Source organism: Cetorhinus maximus, chromosome 12 (assembly GCF_964194155.1).
Source record: "Cetorhinus maximus chromosome 12, sCetMax3.hap1.1, whole genome shotgun sequence".
Lineage (NCBI taxonomy): Eukaryota > Metazoa > Chordata > Chondrichthyes > Lamniformes > Cetorhinidae > Cetorhinus > Cetorhinus maximus.
Genome location: NC_135890.1, coordinates 107725259 through 107746001, shown reverse-complemented (window position 1 = coordinate 107746001; position 20743 = coordinate 107725259). Strand labels below are relative to the sequence as shown.

The following is a 20743-nucleotide window of genomic DNA, read 5'->3' as shown; positions in this document are numbered from 1 at the left end:
AAACCTTTTATCATGAGGGCACAGCCTTTGCCATCAGGTATGGCAAGCAGTTGAGGGGGAGGAGCAACAGGAGAAGGTAAGGGAAGAAGCAACAACCGCTTTCCAGCCAACCAACTCATATGACTGCAATACCAGGAAACATAATCCCAATTCCCCCTTCTGCTGTAACTTACCTTGCCTCAGTCACAGATACAGCATGTTCTTAGGCACCACAAAACGTCCATTCCAAATGATTTACATCAAACAAACCATCCAATATCCATAAAAAGTTTTCTAATCACCAATATGCATCCCCTTAGTGCCTATTTTGTGGATGCCTTTGGCTGGCATGGAGTGATTGCAGATGGCCTTAGAGGATGACCTTGACCAGCTCTGGTCCTAGAAGGCTCAGGTTTGGACTGTACACCTTGGCTGGGTTTACTGGTTGGCTACAGCAGGGGTGTTGGTGAAATGACAGTGATACAATACTGTCGTTTTGAGGATGATGAATAGTTTAATTTTGTGCCCCATGGAGACACTGCCACTCCCTGTGGCCTCACACCTCAGCAATCCTAGTGACCTGTTGGAGGTAAGATTGCTGTACTGCTGTGAGACCCTGTAGGCCCACTTTTGGACCCTGGTATCCACAGCCATGATGGCAGCTACCTGAATCTGCATGGCAACATTTTGTGATTACATCACAAGAGTCTGAGCTGCCACTGCAGCATTCAGACATTAGATGGTTTCTGCTTATGCTACAGTGGAGCTGAGACATTGGCCATCAGATGCTGCACCATGTCTGCAAATATTCTCATTTAAGTTGCCCACCACTTCCATGCTGGATAGGATGAGCTCCAAACTCTGCACAAGCCCTGTGCCAAGTACGTCCTGGAATCCTCCATCTTTCTTGGTAATGATTATTGTGATATGATGACATGCACCTTTTAAGGGGGCTAACCTAATCTGTCATTACACACCTTGCGGGATGTGTTGTGTTAGTCCCATGACTTGTAGTCAGTCTGCAAAAAGCCAGAGTAGACAGATGTACTGTACGTAGTCTCCCAGTTAACTCTATCTGCATATAATCTTATCTTCAAATAAAGAACTGTTACGGACCATGATAGTTAATTCGAGCCCCACTTCTCCACAGGTGGTAACAATAGTTTAAATGTTTAATACACCCACAAAGCTGGCCAATTGTTACCTTTGATACAGTTATTCCCAACATAAAAACGCCTCAAGCCAGGCTTCTTTCAGCAAACACAGAGAAATAATTGGTTTATTATAAAACAACTACTTTTTAAAAAACAAGTTAATAAACTGGTTAACATACAAGTTATAGTTTAGAAGTGTAACGATTTTCCCCTTTTTTACAAAAAAACAGATATTCAAACCCCCATACACACTCACACAACACAAAACAGGACAAAACAAACACAGTCCCCTGCAGAGGTTGGAATATGGGAAATTTTCTTTTAAAGGGATAAATTCAAAGAGATCTCTATGTTGTTGATCTAACAAAACCCTGGTCACAATAGGTCTGGAAGTTCCTACAAATGGATTTTTTGGTAAAACTGTCCTTGATCATAACTTTGCAGACTTTAAAAAAAATGTTATTCTGATCAGACGTTTCTGAGGAAGGAGAAATACAAAGGTGGGGCAGAGAGGGGGAAGAGTCTTTTTATTGCAGCCTGCTTCTAAGGCACAATCAATGATTGAGAGTTTTAAAGACTAAGATGTTCAAAGAATTCTTCTGTTAGGCCAGGGGTTTTTAACCAATCTGCAAGAGTCTTTAGCCTGGCAACAGTAGTTCTTTGTTAACTTAGGTATACAAAGTGGGCGAATTGTCTGTGTACGCTGGCATCGGGTGTGCTCGACGGCTTGAGTGGTCAATATGGTGAGAAGGCCAAAAATCAGTTTCACGACGTTATGAAACCAGTATGTGGTCGTCCACTTGATGACAGGCTGCGTTCCCCACCAACGGATGTTGGGAACCTCATTGTAATACATCTGCATATCATTATAAGGCCAGCCCACCAGACTCATTTTCCCCCCACCCGCCGCACGTCCCCCTCCTCCCACTGGATCATCTGTCCACATCAGTGTGATTACAAGACAGTGCAGAACATGTCTTGACAACTGTGAAATGCAGAAGTAGGGACTTACCGCCAGGGCCTTGCTCACACCGCCGACATCCGAGGAGCAGAAGATGCTGCAGCCTGACACCAATGGCACACTGGAGGAACGTCCATGGCATGCTGAGTTCATTCTCATGGACATGGCTCTGCTGCAAAGCAGCCCATGGAAGTTGGAAAGTCCAGGTCTGCTCACAACGGATGATGGTTGAGGGGGTGGAGAGGAAGGTCCAGCTGTGTTTGGGAGAGGAGGATGTACTTGGGGGTGAGAGAGGAAGATCTAGGATCAACTAGGAGAGGAAGAGGTATCAGAGTGGGTTGAGGTTGGGAGAGGGGCAATGAGGGTGTCAGGATGTGGTGAAGTTGGTGGAGGGGCAGTGAAGGTGTGAGGGTGGGGGGAATGAAGGTGTCAGGATTGGAGGTAATGGGGAGAAGACGGCAACTGCAGAGGTAAGTGTAAGGGAGATGTAAGGTGTAAGGGAAGGAGTCCGTGGGAAGGAAGGAGTGCAGAGAGGGGAAGGGAGTAATAAGGCTGGAGGAAGGAGTCAGGAAGGGGGAAGGGCCAACGGTGGAGGAAGGAGTCGGGAAGGATCGGTGGGGGGGGACACGACATCCATGTGAACGTGAAAATTAGGGCTCTGGTGAATTCATGACTGCCTCGGTCCACACCTACCCTCTGTTTGCTCCCTAGGAGGCAATGGTGAGAATGACTGAGGGCAGAGTGAGGCAGTAAGGTGGGAGGGTGAGGGTTCGATGGTAGCAATAGAAGGAACGGCAAGTTTTGTTGGTGGGGACTCGGAGGCAGAGACAGACCCTGGGGGGTGGTCAGGGAGGTGAATGGAGATGGGATTTTCGGGAAGGAAGGGAATGTGCACGTTCACCTGGACAGCCTTGAAGGAAATGGGTTGTGGCTGGCAGGTCACAGGGGAAGTGGAAGATGATGCCAGCAGTGATGGGGGAAAGGAAATGGGTGACTGGGGGAGGGGAAAAGACTGGGGAGCTGATGAAAAAGTGAATCCAGACCATGCTGTCTGGGTGCATTCTCATGGACATGGCTCTGCTACAAAGCTTCCCCTGCTGGATTGGAGATGCACTTGCCCATCCTGCGGCCAGAGCAGGGGTAGAGGACATCACGACGGGCCTCCACTGCTTTCAAAAGGTGCTCGAGGGAAGCACCACTGAAGTGGGGGGCCTGCAGTCTTTTTGCCTTTCGGGGCCATCCTGTCTTCCGTGCCGCAGTCCTAGGCTGGAAGCACAGAGGTGTGTGTGCGGCTGCACTTTAAATGTGGCGCCTGCAGTGATAAAGTGGTGAGGTGATGGTGTGGCGGGTGAATGAGAGCCCGCCTGCATGGAAACGGCGGGAATGCATAATTAATGTGGTGGGTTTGGGACGATATGGTGTGAAAGGCTGCCATTGCGGCCAGCAGGTAAATACCAGCCTACTACACACAGTGCAAATTTGGGACGATTCCACCCAGTATCTCTTCCCTCACGAGGTATTCTCCACTGGACATGTATCTTGCCCCGTGGTTCCTTGACGAATGGCATATTCACAGCCCCGAATTAATGTTGCAAACTTTTAAAAATAACTCAGGAGTAAGAATGTCCAAAACTCAATGTCCTCCAAATTTTTCAAAAAACAGATTCCTCACAGAACCCACTTTATTGTTTTGCCAATCCTTCTGCATAATTAGTATGCTTACATCGAAGATAAGAAGAACATAATGGTGACAGCAGACTTTCTGGCAGACATCAAGCTTTTCATTGCGCATGTCCATCAGCCTTTTCTTGTACGGCGCCCCATCTAAGTCCTCATCTGAGTTCTCTGTAGCAGAACTTGTCTGTGACCTTGTCCTCCAGAGTACTGGCATTTATGCTGTCCTTTCCCAGTTCCCTGGCTGCAGGCCAGTCCTACCCATGTGCAGATCCCTCCTCTATGTTACCCTCTAAAGTATGTGCCGGTATCTAAGCTGGTGGCTGTCAGGAAGATACAATCATTTTCATAATATTATTGGAATTTATTGTAGAGTAATAATGGGGCCTGTGTCTATGTGTGTATGGGGCTTAATTGAATTAAAGGCAGCTGGTCTGAAGGCTTTGATCTAACAGAAGATACGCTAGGTTTGAAATGTTGGGCAGGACTCCCTCCCATCGGGGGCAAAGTTGTAGGACGGGGGCGCACAGGCGCAGTTCCGATCACTCCTTCCCAATCGGGGGCATGGCGCCATTTTATGTGGGCGTAATTGGTCATTGACAGTTCGGCGGGCGGACAGCTGATTTCGCTGTCCGCCTGCCTTCCTCAATATTTAAGTGGACCAGGATGATGTCGGGGGTTCCTCCCGACGTCATCCCGCGTCATTTTCCCATCGGCGAGTGGGCCCCACCCTCAAATTGCCAACGGAAAAATTCAGGCCAGTGTATTTATTTTTCCCAAAGGTGACTGGTAAAATTGGTACTTGGATGTATTTTTATTATTAGAGAAGAAAAAGTGCAAAGACTTAGTGAAATAATGAGAATTTGCATTCAAAGGGGAAAATATGTATAAGGGAGAGAAGGCTGTGTGCAAGGGAAAGAATTATAAGATCTGACAAGTGTGAAAAGCCTCCAGCATCTAAACCTCAAGCTGCTATCTACAGGGAACTGAGGCTAAGAAAAACTCACTTTGAATTCAACTGTTCAGGGTTTGTGTGTTACTTTGCCTGGGTCTTTTAAAAACCTATGGGTAGAATCTTCTGTTCAGCAAGCAGGGGCAGGGCCTGCTCGCCAACGCATAAAATGATGTGGGGTGACGTTGGGCGTGCGTCATTTACATTCTTAGGTCGGCAGGTACGCAACCATGTCGGCTGCGCGTCCGCTGACCTGTCAACGGCCTATTAAGGCCATTAAAAAACCAAATGAAACCATTAATGGACCTGCCCGTCCAACCTTAAGGTTGGCGGGCAGGCCGAGAGCCCTGTTGGGCTTCTGGAAAAGCATGAAACTTCTTCCGTGGGTGGGATGAGGTTTCGTGAGGGATTTTAAAATTTCAGTGTGTGTTAAAATAAAAGTTATGGGCATGCCCCAACTCATGTGACAGTGTCACATGAGGGGACATTGGAGCAAAATTTTTTTCCTCATCTTTATTTAAAGTTTGAAGTCTGAGCCGATCTCCCTGAGGCAGCACTTTGCCTCAGGGATCTGTGTGCTCTTTTGTGCTCATGTGTGAAAGAGCACGCTCCCGACTCAGGGAATCCCCCCACCCGCACAGGGAGCGCATAGCGCTTCGTGGCACACATCACATTGGGCAGGCCTTAATTGGCCCACCCACATAAAATGGTGGCGTGCCCCAAACTGGGGGCACCGATCAGGAACCCCCGCTTCCACACATCCCTCCCCCCCCAACGGGGAGAAAATGTTGCCCTATGTGTCTCAGTGTTGCATCAACGGAGGTGTAACTGAGGATTGAGATTAATTAGGGGATTTAGAAGTTATCATAGTAGTAATTTGTAGATCTATGCATGTGCTTAAAATCATTTCTTCTATTAATAAAGGTTTAATTTAGTTTTGTAAGAAACCTATAAGACTTGGTGGCCTTTTTACTGAATTCAAAGCCTGCATCTCGAAATAGGTACAAATTGCAAAAACTTGCAGCAGCTGCTTCAAGTTTCCCTCTGGGATTTGGGCAGCTTGGCATTTATCATCCACCTGCCATAACAGCGGCTGTGAGTGTAAGATCGAGTAATAATATTTTATCATCAGCATCTTGCTCCTCTTGCCCTTCATGCTTCTGCACTTCTACTGGCTAGGTGGGAGTTCTTGGGTGTCTGAAAGGAGAATGGTACAAGGGTAGTAGTGCAGTGAAGAAAGGCGGGACGAGTAAGAGGTTCATGCTTATATCATCTGCAGCTTGTTAATCGGAAGAGATTGAGAGGAAAGTGGGCTGTGATAAAGAGAATTACGTAGGAGCATACAGTTATCTTCACTGGTTTCAACCTGTTCGCTGGTGGTTAGGTGCTGCTGCCTGTAGTTATGCATCACCTTGTCCTGCAAGAGCAAGGGAAGTGTGTCTGTAGTGGTGCAATCTGTTTGGGTAATGTAACTGGCAGTGTGTGCAAGCTGTGAGATGTAGACATGAGGCTTACAGCAGTGTTAAGTATGTAAGGATGAGGTGATGGAATGAATACGAAATGAGTTGTGGTTGATAAGATTGTTGTTAGTGAGTGAAGGTGGAAGGGTGTGAATTGAACAGTGTGAGGTTCCATTGTAAGCATTTGGTGATGTACTCACTGATTGATCACTTGTGTTAAATTCCTTGTTCAATGGATACTCCATCTAGGTATTCGGGCAGGGGGTGGATGAGGGTGGTAGTACGCTGCTGTAGTTCACCACGATGGCTATCTGCTCCCACTGACTGTGCAATATCTATTCTGAGGGCCTCCTGGTTCACTGTGGATAGATAATCTCTCTCTTCCTGACCACCAAAAATAGAGTAGAATTTATTTGGAAGAACAGTAAAATATTCTCACCTGTTTGAAGAGCTTGTTATCTATGTTGGAATGTCATCTGGGAAAAGAGAAACAGTTGCCTCAAGAATCCAGGCTATATCGGGATTCAGTTGATGGATGGGTTTTTATGAAATTTAGAAAACAGTAGATTCAGTTAGAGTAAACAGTCAGCTCAACTTGACTTTGATTCAGAGACCAATTGGAAACCTCTAAACCAAAGAAGGTGCTGTGTTCCTTGCCACTTCGATCTGGTGCCTGACGTGAAACTGTGATATATTTAAGAAGGATTGGGATTGTGAGACTGACTGACTGGTTTTCCTGTAGCAAAATTCAAATTAATGCATTTGATAAAAATGTAATTGCAAGAATATGTGGAAAACAAACAGATGACGATTAAAGACATTTACCGAAGCTACCAGTTTCCATAGATGATTAAGGTACATTCTGTTGCTCCTTATGGGTTCAATAATGAGCCCTTAGATTTTCATTGTAAATTGGTCGTAATTTTATTTCAATAGGATTCAATTCAATTCTGTTTGGTAATTAAATTGGATACTTGGTTTTTCTTTTAGTCTATAAGTAAAGTGGCCCACAATCCAAATTGAGAACATATTGAATAATTGACAACTTGAATTTTTGGGGTTCCTGTATACATCAATAGTGAAGTAACCTATATGCATCTGCTGTTGTCTCCTGGTTGCTAAATGTGTATGATATATCAATCTAGTATATACTTATGAAGTAGATCTGTTATGTTCTGACCAGATAAGAACAATGTCGGTAATGAACAACAATTATATGAGAGAGCACAGGTGATGTGATATTGAAAACAATCACTTTTTCTTCTAAAATCAAATGCATTTAAGGTATGTCTTTTCTTCAGCTCCTTTTCTCATGAGTTTTTTTCTACCTGCCGCCTATTCTGAAGGTGTTGACTATTTCTCTAATAGAGTTCTACAGGCATTGAATGTTTCTAGAATGTTCGGCAAATGGTTTTCTCCATGTTTGTGCCAAGACAATGAATGTGAGAAAGGTATTTTATCACAGGGCTTCAGTGTTCAGCTTAATCTTCTCATCTGAGGTCCATACACAACTCTTTCCAACAGAGGTTGTTGCATAGCAATCTTGAATAAAGAGCCGAGTTATCTAGCTTTTCCTAACCTAGGGATATAAGGACCAATATGTGATGTCCCTACCATAGCTCATGCAAAGCTCAGCTAATTTAGCAAAGACGCATTGCACATTCTGGTAAATGTAGCACAGTTTATTTCAGAAAATGGTGGAAGTTTAAGAAATTTGTCTGTAAAGAGAATAATGGAATACAGCCTTCTAATCAAGTATCTAACTGACTGTTTTAAATTTTGTCATAAACTGAATAGTGGTTTTTAACTTTGATGCTATGATAATTATACTGTTTCAAAATCATGGTAGGTTATTATACAATAATAATTATCTTGTGAAGCCCAATGAGGGATAGTCCTGGTAGAAGTTGACAGCCGGTGTACTCCTTGAGGTTGCTGTAAGACAACACTTTCACTGAAGGATGGGCAATTGTGATGAAACTACTACAAGTATATCTGGTGTAATTACTGAGAAATAATGCTGGTGTTATGAGTTAGTATGGTATTTTTGGTGCCAGTGTTGACACAGATGTGATGTAGAGCAAAGCAGCTGCCTGCATTGCTACAGTGAACTTAAGCCAAAAAAAAGTTCCAGTTTACTAAAAAAAAGTGGTCCTTGTTTTTTGTTGTCTATTTTTAATACTGGCAGCAAGGCTGACAAGCATTGCTAAAGGGTCATGCTGATATTTAAGTGCTCGGATGGGCATAGACTCAAAAGATGCTTTCTGCAGTACTATTATATTAAATATTAAACTTTTAAAATAAGTGTTCTTCTAATGTATAGGTAAAGAATGATAATCAAGTTATCAGTGATTGGATAAAAAGTAAAAATCAAGGGCAGGATCTTCCGGTTGGCAAGCGGGGGCGGGGTCTGCTCACCGCCGCGGGATGACGTCAGGTGGAACTCTCGACGTCACCCAACGTCATTTCCATTTTCAGGTCGGCGGGGGCACAGCCAAGTCAGCTGCGCGCCCGCAGGCCTGTCAATGGCCTATTGGGGCCACTGAAAAAGTAATTAAAATCATTAGTGGACCTGCCTGTCCAACCTTAAGGTTGGCGGGCAGGCCGGGAGCCCTGGCAGGCTTCAGAAAAAACATGAAACCTCATCCACGGGCGGGATGAGGTTTCATGAAGGTATTTAAATTTTTAATAAAGGTTTCAGTTAAAGTTATGGATATGTCCCAACTCATGTGACAGTGTCACATGAGGGAACATGTCAGGGAAATTCTTCTATCATTTTTATTGCAAATTTTAATTCGGAGCTGATCTCCCTGAGGCAGCACTTAGCACTCCTAGCTGAGGGAATCCCCGCCACCCCCCCCCCAACCCGCACAGGGAGCGCATAGTGCTTCCTGGCGGACGTCACGCTGGGCGAGCCTCAATGGCCCACCCATGTAAAATGGCGGCACACCCCCGATTGGAGGCGCACCTGCTCCCGCACTTCCCCGCTGACGGGGGGAAAATTTTTCCCCAAGTGTTCTATAACCAGTCCAAAAAGACCATTTGGATATACTTTAATACGACTATTTCTAATTCTGTACTCATTGGGCATGCTTGCCATTAACTTCAACTTAAAATTAATATTTTTCATTTGTGCTGAGATCAATAAATATAAGTTCCCTGTCAATTTGGCTGAGCATTGCTGCTATATCTTTTTAGAGTGATTATAATGCAATTGGAAATAGTATTTTGAGTTGGAGTAATTGTGGAAATGGAGAGAAAATACAAATTTTAATTTGACCCTGAAGTTTTTATAACTCATGGTGGTTTCACACAGCCCTTATTTTTGACTTGGATATTATTTCCCTGGTAGACATACCCACTTTCACTAACTAAGTTAGCTTTCAGCAATGTGAGAAGATTTGAGCAGGAAATTTCTGTGAGCAATAATATACAAACCAGTTCATATCTAATTTGTCTGTCTGCTATTTCATCTGAAGTATTAACCCACTTAAAGTAATAGGATTAAAGCCTTGTTAACATGACATGAGGGGATTTGATGCAAATGCATTAAGCATTACTATAACATCACTCATAGAAGTGACTTCCAGGCTTTAAGGTTTCATTTATTAACATTACCATGGTTATTGCTGTGATTTGAAAATAAATCTTTTAATTTGCTTCTTATTCATCATGCCAACTAACCCCATAAGAGAATTATAATTCACTAAACATTTTTATACTCCTAATTCTGTTTGGTTTTATTATAATGTTTGATGTGCAAATACTGAATAATTTGCTGTGGGAGTAGGTTGGAATTTTACTGTATACTAACAAAAATCAACAGAAATAAATAAAAGAAACAATGGTTATTAATGATTATTATAATTCTTTGTCAATGCTTGGTTTTCCCAGGGAATTCTGATGATGGAGCTCTCTGTGGAAGGGCCATTTTTTATCCAGGCCATTGAATTTGAAATAAACCAACCTTTAGACCAGACAAATAAAGTAAATGAAACCTGTTTATTTGTCTTTGCAGATGGACACTGAGCCAGTGATGACCGAAGCAGCCCAATCACTACAGCAGTTTGAGGCTATTTTACCCAACAGTGTGGAGGAGAAGGAAAAGGAGAATGTGAAAGAGAAAAAAAACAAATCCAATTTGGAGGATTTGAGTGCTATTGAAGATGAAGAGGTCCTGGATAAAATGGTATGTGTTCATTATAGAAACCAAGGACAGAATTTTATGGTCCCCTGCCAGCAGGGTTACAGGTGGGGACGGCCTGTAAAATTCATCAGGTGGTCTTCCTGTTGCTGTCCACTCATCCTGGAACTATCCGCAATTTTAAGGGGGGCAGGCCAGGTCTATGTGGCCTGCCCACTCTCACCCCATTTAAGGCTCTTAAGAGCTACTTCCCACCGGGCTCAATTTTAAGGCTGATTGAGGGAGCTTGGGGCAGGGGAAACCTGGTAGGTCAGGTCCTGGGCGGGATGATGAAGGGACAACTCCCACAAGGGCCTCCTTTACAGATCAGGTGCCCCCCACCCCTGGCCCCAACACCGCCAAGGCTCTGCCCTCCTGCCCCTGTCCTCTCCATCAGCACTCCCAATGTCTTCTCCACACCTGCCCTGGGCCTTATTTCCCCTCCCTGCTGTGAGCAACCCCCCCCCCCTCCCCCCCCCCCAACCTGATCCTGGACTCTGGGACTCAGAATCTGGGGATTGCTTGTAGTCCTAGTCCTGGCCACTACTGCCACTGGTGCTGCTGGGACTACAGAGCTGCTGGAGAATCTGATTGGTTGGCAACTCACTTGAGGTGGAATCTCCACCCAAGTAAGGGGCTGGAAGCCCCATCTCCAGCCAGTTAATGCTCTCAGTGGAAATTGGCTGCGGGGTTGCTGTGATCGGTGGGCATGCGAGAAACTCCCCCGTCCGAATAATCTTGTCCCATGATGGACAGCACGGAAAAGTTAGGAGTAATTGATTTTAGTTGGTTAATTATATTTTTACCACTGATAGAATAGTCTGAGTGATTTGTTCATAAGTGACCCGCCAGTGAACCAATTCTTTAAGTACACTAAGTAGAAGGAAACAGCTGAAGATCTATCCCTGTGACCTAAAGCAAAATGCTAACCTAAACTTTGGCTTCAGAACCAAACCATTGAGCAAAAAGACTAATATCCCAAATTATTCAAATATTTTTTCAATATTTACCCTTTGAAAAGTTCTACTATACATTTAAAATCTTGAGAGTGATGATTCTGGTGGAAAATTAATTGCTTTGTGGTTTTCTAAGTATATAACTATTTGGGATTATATCGCACAGGAAAACACAATCCTGAGTTGATTTTTTGCTGGAATGTTGCATTCCATTGTGAAATTATTGTTTGACCTACTGATTATTTATATTTTTTTCATTAAAGTTATCAAAAGTTTTTTATGCATTTAAATATGCTTGATCTTGTTTGGCCCTAAAAATGCAGTCGTGTCCCACATTGTACAAGGCATTTGGGACTTTGGTCATATGAAACTTACAGTAAGATCAGGAGAAAACAAAACATAATCTAGTGAGGGTTTTACTGACTTAGTAACCAAATGGTATTGCCAGTCTTTAACAAGCTACAAAACAACTGATACCGGAGTATATGGTGAACAAGGAGAAACTCCAGCTGAAGTTTCTATATTTAATTTTTATTAACCCAGGAAGTGTCAATCACAGTCTTTTAGCTTTTTTTCCACGTTTATTCCCCTTTTATTCCTGCAAATATAATCCCCTTTTCTGTTCCTGAAAGTGTTGGTTCCTTGCTTGGAAATGGTTCCATGGACATTGATCTACTACCTCACCCAAATGTCTATTCTTCACATGTTAGCTGTTTTTTTTATCCATTCATGGGATGTGGGCATCGCTGGCTAGGCCAGCATTTGTTGCCCATCCCTAGTTGCCCTTGAGGTGGCGAGCTGCCTTCTTGAACCGCTGCAGCCCATGTAGTGTAGGTACACCCACAGTGCTGTTAGGGAGAGAGTTCCAGGATTTTGTTCCAGCGACAGTGAAGGAACGGCGATATATTTCCAAGTCCAGATGGTGAGTGGCTTAGAGAGGAACTTACAGGTGGTGGTGTTCCCATGTGTCTGCTGCCCTTGTCCTTCTAGATGGCAGTGGTTATGGGTTTGGAAGGTGCTGTCTGAGGAGCATTAGTGAGTTCTTGCAGTGCATCTTGTAGATGGTACACACTGCTGCCACTGTGCGTCTTTGGTGGAGGGAGTGAATATTTGTGGATGGTGTGCCTATCAAGTGGGCTGCTTTGTCCTGGATGGCATCGAGCTTCTTGAGTATTGTTGGATCTGCACTCATCCAAGCATGTGGGAGAGTATTCCGTTACACTCCTGATTTGTGCCTTGTAGATGGTGGACAGATTGTGAGAAGTCAGAAGTGAGTTACTTGCCACAGGATTCCTAGCCCCTGACCTACTCTTATAGCCACAGTATTTATATGGCTAGTCCAGTTCAGTTCCCCCTGAATGTTGATAGTGGGGGATTCTGCAATGGTAACTCCATTGAATGTCAAGGGGCGATGGTTAGATTCTCTCTCGCTGGAGATGGTCATTGCCTGGCAATTGTGTGGCGAATGTAACTTGCCATTTGTCAGCCCAACCCTGAATATTGTCCAGGTCTTGCTGCCTTTGGACATGGACTGCTTCAGTATCTGAGGAGTTGTGAATGGCCTGAACATTGTGCAGTCATTAGCGAACATTCCCACTTCTGACCTTATGATGAAAGGAAGATAATGATGAAGCAGCTGAAGATGGTTGGGCCAAGGACGCTATCCTGAGGAACTCCTGCAGTGATGTCCTGGAACTGAGATGATTGACCTCCAACAACCACAACCATCTTCCTTCGTGCTAGGTACGACTCCAACCAGTGGAGAGTTTCCCCTCTGATTCCCATTGACTCCAGTTTTGCTAGGGCTCCTTGATGCTGCACTCGGTCAAATGCTACCTTGATACCAAGGGCAATCACTCTAACCTCACCTCTGAGATTATTTAGCAGACATCAGCAAACCTTTTGACTGTGGTGAACATCACAGCCAAGACCTGTTCTTTGAATACCGTGTATCCATATGCATGCATTTCCAGGGTGGTTGCTGAACAGTGATGGCGAGAATGGGAACCTCAACCAATTTTTTTTTTTCCCTGGCCAATTTTCGCTGAAGTCAATTGGAGAACCAGTACTGCCAGCTGGTTGAAATCAACTAACTCAGCACAGGTTGAAAATCAAGCCTATGATTTTCCTTGTTGAGGTAGCACATCGACTTACTGCCATAACCAGTACTATGAGAGTCTAAATCTTGTAGTTTTAGCAGAACAGAAGAACAACAGATCTATTTACAAAAAATATTACAATGTTATAATACTGTTTTCTTCACCTATATTCTAAAGCTTGATGTAACAACAGATTTTGAAAAAAGGAAGATGATTCGAGCTGCAATGAGGGAGCTCCGGAAAAAGAAAAGAGGTAGGTGGCTTAAACAAGAAGGCAGCGTAGCACAACACAACTGATTAGGTATTATTCCTGTGATCTTGCAAATGGGGAGTCACTGGTCTTGGACATTCCACAGTGGGGAAATCCCAAATGGAAGCCAGACAATGTACATTGAAGGATAGTGTAAGACTCCAAATTTCTACTTGTCTCTGATGGACAGGGCAAGAGTTTCATTTGTAAATAAGTAGAGTCCTTACTGGAATGTGAACAGGTAGTCTGAATTAATTTCTCAATGGATATTAGCAACCCAATGTGAAACCCATTTCTTAGTGCAGTTCCCTTTTAAATCTTTGTACAGATGCACACAAGCATTATTTATCCCACAACAAGGCTTGTGCAGTATTTGTCAGGCTGCTGTGTGGCCGCACACCCTCGTAGCTTGGTGAGAACATTGGATGTTAATCCACAGCACATATTTATTTTCACAGTTGGTAAGGCAGTGGAAGGTGGTGACATTCCTTCATACTCAAGATTGTAATCTTGTTTTGAAGAGAACTGGTCATAAGTCTGCTTTTGACTATTAAGGCCAATATGAGAGAGACATATTGATTGTTTTATTAACCTAAACAACCTGAATGGTTTGACAGCTTGCCGTTGTACATGTTTGCATTTTTACTGCTCCTCTTTCAGCAGATCTACATTCTGATGATCCTACCAGTTGACACCACCCTGAATTGCACACCACGAGTTTATTTAGTCAACAGTAAGGTTTTCCCAGCTAACAGCATGGTATTGCATAGCATGATCATCCTTGCATTGGTTTTGCTGCTCATCTGCATCTGCCTGCCTTGTTACAGCTTACAGTACAGAACCTTTTTGGCATTCTTAAATCTTCCATATAGCCAACAGGCCCTGAGTCAGCAGGTCTGGCAACATCTGCGGAGAGAGAAACAGAGTTAATGTTTTGAGTCCGTACGACTCTTCTTCAGAGCTAAAGACAGGTCGAAATGTGATGGATTTTATACTGTTTTCATCACATTTCTATCTCTCTTTAGCCCAGAAGAACAGTCATATGGACTTGGAACATTGACTCTGTTTCTCTGTCCACAAATGCTGCCAGACCTGCTGAGTTTTTCCAGAATTTTCTGTTTTTATTTCAGATTTCCAGCATCTGCAGCATTTTGTTTTATGCCTTGAGTCAGCATAGCTGTGGTCTTACCAATATGACCTCAATACTGATGGAACAAAAACAAAACTTGCTGGAAAAACTCAGCAGGTCTGACAGCATCTGTGGAGAGGAAGACAGAGTCAACGTTTCATGTCTGTATGGCTCTTCGTCAGAACTTTTTTTTTCTCTTTAGTTCTGATGAAGAGTCATACGGACTTGAAACGTTGACTCTGTCTTCCTCTCCACAGATGCTGTCAGACCTGCTGAGTTTTTCCAGCAATTTTTGTTTTTGTTTCAGATTTCCAGCATTCGCAGTATTTTGCTTTTATCTCAATACTGATGGTCTTGGTGTGATCAAAGATCATGCTGTTAGTAACTTTGTCTTGCCACATGATGTATATGATGGACCTCAAGTGTTGTGGTGGATCTTGTCAAACTACTGAACATGATAAGAAGGAAGTAACATGCAATAATGTAATGCCTTTCATGCCCTAAGGATCTTCATGCCCACAGGGTGTTCCTGATACTCTACACTGTCAAGGAATTACTTTTATTGCTGCTAATAAAAGTGCCACAAGATTGTTTATGCCCTTCTGAAAAAGTAGAAAGAGCCTATATTTAGCAAGTTGCCTGAAATATGGCACGTCTGACAATGCTGTGCACTCCTTCAGTACCCTGGCACATGCATGATGGGCTGAATGGCCTCCTTTGGTGCTGAATCATTCTATGTTTCTATGTACTAAAGTGGCAATCTGGATTATGTGCTCATGCCCTGCAGCGGCGACATGTTCAGGATTCCCATCCATTTAGAAGGGTGATTATTGCTGCAGCCCTGTATTCTTTTATCTTTATTATGAGGTTAACCCCTTGCTGTAACAAGTCATTTTATTTTCGCTCAATCATAAAACTGCTTTCTCTGTTACATGAGAGCACTTCATATCTATCAGTATATCATTTGTCAACACACAACCCAAATAAGTGAACTAATAGGTGCAAATGATCTCACTGGATTAGAAATGGCGTTGAACTAGCAAACAGAATAATTTTTTATGTACGCTTTTCTTGTTTCTTGATATCATGCCATCATAGATGCTCTTTTGAATGGGGAGCTTACAAGTGACAAAGAAGGTATGGCTATAGGTGTAAGGGGTCTGATCATTTTCATTTATCCACTAAATTAGACAACTATCCCGTACAATATTCATTATCTGTCAATTCAGGTAGAGTCTGTAAACCATATCACTCTGCACATTCTGAAAGTAAAAACTTTATATTCAGAAAGTTAAAAAAAACATTTTTTTAATAGCCACACAGAAGATTTGAATAAAACATTTTAATTTAGATGAATCATTTTTTTTCTGACAGAGTTAGAATAGGAAAAAACTGAGTTAATTGGCAAGGGTCGTAATCATGAGAGTGGAAGGATTCCTCTGGGAGGGAGAGATACAGGTTATTACTCAAAACCCATGTTAATTTTCAGCTTTTGAAATGTTTATTTTTGAGGAAAGTAAGATTTTATTATGTTACTAAGGTAAAAGATGATAATTATTAACAGCAATAGGATAAGTATGTTGTTCACCTTTTATTGGCAATCTTCATTGCCTTTTTTAGGTTTATGCAGCAGTGTAGAGTATTATGGAGAGCAGAAGTAAGAAGTTCAGCAGAATTTGTTCAGAATTGCAACCAAGGATTAGTGCAGGATGTCAGCAGTAGATGCACCCATGAACTAATCTTTAGACTTGTGCCTAAATGTCCAGCTTTCAATTAGATATTGGGCATTGTCTCTGCGTGCAGTGGTGCTTCAACTCCTTACAATTGTTATGTTTTATTCTCTTCAGATGAGAGAGAGAGAGAGCGTGAAATGAGACTACAGGAACTGAAACAGAAAGCTGAAGAAGAGAAGAAAGCAAAATCTTTAAATGCTTCTGAAATGACTCTATCTAAAACACAAAAATCTGCTGATGGGAAGACTGTCACTTCCATCTCAAAGACTGAGAAAATCACCCAGTCAGGTAATAAATAATGCAAAGTGAAGTTATAGAAGGTAACAGTGATCAATGGTTCATTGAAGAATATGCATTTTATCATGGCTTTGAGCGACTTGTGAAATTTGGCCAAAAGCTACTGCAATTGCAGCCCATGCTAATACTTTTTGACAGAAGGTGTGAAGTTGAAGTCTCTAAGCTGGCAGTCGTGCGTTAGCAAAGTTAACTAAATCGTCATAGAGTCTTCTTTATTTAGCTGAAGACTTTGGATTCAAAAGTTAAGAAGAATTCTAAAGTAGGATGTTGTCCAGAGGGTATAATAAAGAATAACTAAATTGACACTTGGATTAGATACCTCATCCAGGGCAGAGTTTCTACAAAGTAGGAATATTTATGCTAAAGAAAATAAGGCCCAATGAAGATCTCATTGAGACTTCTAAGATTTAAAGAGTATTGATAAACTGAATTAATACCTTTCTTTGTTCACAAACTCTACAAAAATGGGTATATGTAGAAACTTAGGAGAAAGAAAGCAAAATCTTTAGCTTTAACTACTTTACACTGAGGGATTGGCATGTATGGAAGAAAATGCCTTGAGGAGCATTTAGGGTGGACAATATTGGCAAATTCAAGGGGGAATAAGATCTGTATTGCTGAAAAAGTGATTGATGCATATTACAGCCACAGTAGTATAAGATATTTAGGGTTGGCTAGTCGACCAGTCCTATGCATTCCTATGTTCTTGCTGTGCACTAGACTGCCAACTAGACTGAAAAATTCTATGCTACCATTCATCAGTTAGAAAGGGGTTTACTTTCTACATTGCTAAGTACATTATTAACTTGTGTATATATAATGGTTTTACTGTAACAAAACATCCCAAGGATTTTCAGAGGAACATTATAAAGCAAAATTTGACATTTGAGTCCTACCAGGCTATATTATGGCAGTTGGCATAAGCTTGATCAAAGAGGTAGCTATTAAGGAGCTTCTTACAGGAGGAAAGAGAGGTAAAAAGGAATAGGAAGGGAATTCATGAGTTTAGGGGCTAGGCATCTGAAGGCACAGCAACCAATGATGGAGCTATTAAAATCAGGGATGCTCAAGAGGTTATAATTAGATAAGTGCAGATATTTGGAGTGTTTTGGAGCTGGAGGATTTTGCACTGAATGGGACAGGAGAGACTGTAGAGGGATTTAAAAACAAGGGTGAGAATACTAAAATCAAGGCTTGACTGGAAGCCAATGTAGGACAGTGAGCAAGGCGTGGTGGGTGAACAGGACTTGGTGCAAGTAAGGACACAGGCAGCAGAGTTTTGGATGACAGGCAGAGTCAGGAGATGTTACAGAGATGGAAATAGACGGTCTTAGTGATCAGTTTGTAGCTAGGGGAAAGAGCATGTGGTGAGGACAAGATAACAGCTTCGGTCTTCCCAATCTTTAATTGGAGGAAATTTCTGCTCATTCAGTACTGGAAGGCGGACAAGTGGTTTGACAATTGAACAATACTGGACAAGTGAATAGAGGTAGTGGTGAAGTAGAGTATTGTCAGCGTACATGTGAACATAATGCTATGCTTTTGGATGATGTCATTGAGTGCCAGTTTGTGGATGAGAATTACAAGGAGACCAAGGATAGCTCCTTGGGAACACTGGAGGTAATAGTGTGGGACCGAGAAGAGAAGTCATTGTAGGACACATATTCATGTTTTGTTTTTTGTGACCTGCCTGCTGAATTTATACATTGAGGAAAATAAGACAAAGATTCTAATAGTTAGTGTATCTGTGGGTATCCTTCATATTAAGGATAATTGGCCCATCAGAAGTTTCTTAGGTCTTCCAGAGGATCTGGTGAGCCCCAACCCAAAACCACTGATGGCCATGTATTAGCCTTAGTTTAGGATGGTCTGGTTCGAGTCAATTGGAAGCTGGTTGTGGTTTTGGTGTTTCCTCATGTTTCTGGGATTTAATGCTAGGTTAGAGGGGACTGCACACTTGGAGAAGGCAGCTAGGTGTTACTGGGAAACCAACTTTGCACCTCTCAGTGACAACTGAAGATCAATGCAGACAAATGCGTGTTATTAAATACATGAATTAATAATAGCATAAATGTGTATTGCATTGGTGGAACAGAACTCACCAAGGGACATATCAAATGAGACCTAGAGGATTTACTTGACTCTTTGGGGGTAATTTTAAGATAGGTGAGTGCAGGAGTTTGGGTGTGAGTGCGAGCAGTTACGTCATGGAAAAATGGAAGTAGGTCAGGAACTACTTCCAACCACACACACACACACACATACATTTACTTGCATTTCTTTCAATTCATTATATATTTATCACTCATGATGCTCTACACTGGGGCAACCAAATGCGGACCGGGTGATTGCTCAGCAGAACACCTCCATTCAGTCTGCAAGCACAATCCTGCGTTTCTGGTTATCTGGCTTTTTAATTCCTGCTCCACTTCAACTCTGACATCTCTGTCCTCAATCTGCTCTACTGTTGCCACAGAGTTCATTTAAAAATGAGCTGGGAGAGTGGAGAGATTTCATTTAAAGAGAGTGGGGAGTCTTCATTTTAAATAAAAAGCAGGGAGAGTTCATTTATAAAAAGCGGGGAGACTTCAGTGAGACCAGCAGCGGAGTGATGTCACGAACCACAACGTGACGCGAGTGCAAGTAAAGCAGCTGATTGGTGAGTAGGATTGGTGAGTATTTCTAGTCTTTAAAGTAAAAGTAAGGTCTTTAGTTTGTGTTTAGGTCTCTAGTCTTTTTTATCTCTCTCTTTCGTAAAAGTAGCTCATTCAGTATAAGATCGATACTGGTGTGTTAAAATAAAATTACAATGAAGTATAAAGAGAGGTGGACTCTTCAATTGTAAAGAGCAGGGATACTAGAGTAATTAATTAATAAATTAAATTAAATATAATAGTGATGGCAGGACAGGTGACGTGTTGCTGCTGCAGCATGTGGAAGCTGCTGGACACCAAGGTGATCTGTAGTAAGTGTTTGCAGCTAGAGGAACTTCGGATCCAAGTTGAGGAGTTAGAGTCCGAGCTGCAGACATTGCGTCACATCAGGGAGGGGGAAAGTTACCTGGACAATTTGCTCCAGGAGGTAGTCACGCCCCTCAGATTAGGTAATTACAATTTTGTCTGTGATCCGGGACAGGAGGGTGTGACTGCAGGTGAGGTAGGTATGGGGAACCGGGGGTAGAGTTCAAGGAGCCTCGGCCCCTGCAATTGTCCAACAGTTACGAGGTTCTTGGAAGCTGTGTGGATGAGAGTGGGGACTGCAGGGAGGATGAGCAAACTGACCATGGCGCAAGGAGACATTCAAGTGGGGGGAGGAAATAGGAATGTAGTAGGGGAGAGTATAATTCGGGGATAGATGCTGTTCTCTGCAGCTGTGAGCGTGAGTCCTGAAGGCTGTGTTTCCCGCCCAGTGCCAAAGCTAAGGACATTTCCTCAGGGCTGGAGAGGAACTTGAGAGTGGGAGGCAAGGGATCAAGTTGTCGTTGTCCACGTTGGTACCAATGACATTGATAGGACTAGAAAGGAGGTTCTGCTGAAAGAATTTGAACAGCTAGGAGCTAAATTAAAAAGCAGAACCCCAAGGTAATAATCTTAGGATTGCTACCTGAGCCATGGGCAAACTGGCATATGGTAAACAAATTCAAGGAGTTAAATGTGTGTTTCAAAGATTGGTGTTGGAGGAATGGGTTTCAGTTCATTGGGCACTGGCACCAGTACTGGGTTAGAAGGGAGCTATTCCAGTAGGACGGCTTCACTTGAATCATGCTGGGACCAGTGTCTAGGCGAATCAAACAACTAGGGCTGTAGAGAGGGCTTCAAACTAAATAGAGTGGGGGGAGGGTTCTGGAGAGGGGATATGTAGGCTTACAAAGCAAAATGATATGGCAGCATTGCAGGGCAGCTATTTAGGTAATGAT

The 20743-nt window shown here is 42.8% G+C and overlaps 1 protein-coding gene and 1 long non-coding RNA gene across 5 annotated transcripts in view; both read left to right on the top strand.

The window, feature by feature from the left end:
- LOC144687829 (uncharacterized) overlaps positions 1-20743 on the top strand; it is a 701476-nt gene that overhangs the window by 608881 nt on the left and 71852 nt on the right. The window lies entirely within an intron of this gene.
- The window catches only part of smtnb (smoothelin b), a 413005-nt gene that overhangs the window by 327593 nt on the left and 64669 nt on the right, over positions 1-20743 (top strand). For all 4 annotated transcript variants that reach the window (XM_078554317.1, XM_078554318.1, XM_078554316.1 and 1 more), the window contains exons 11-13: positions 10199-10369; positions 13596-13671; positions 16645-16818. In XM_078554317.1, the coding sequence (XP_078410443.1) occupies positions 10199-10369; positions 13596-13671; positions 16645-16818 (421 nt within the window). The remainder of the gene's footprint in view (positions 1-10198; positions 10370-13595; positions 13672-16644; positions 16819-20743) is intronic.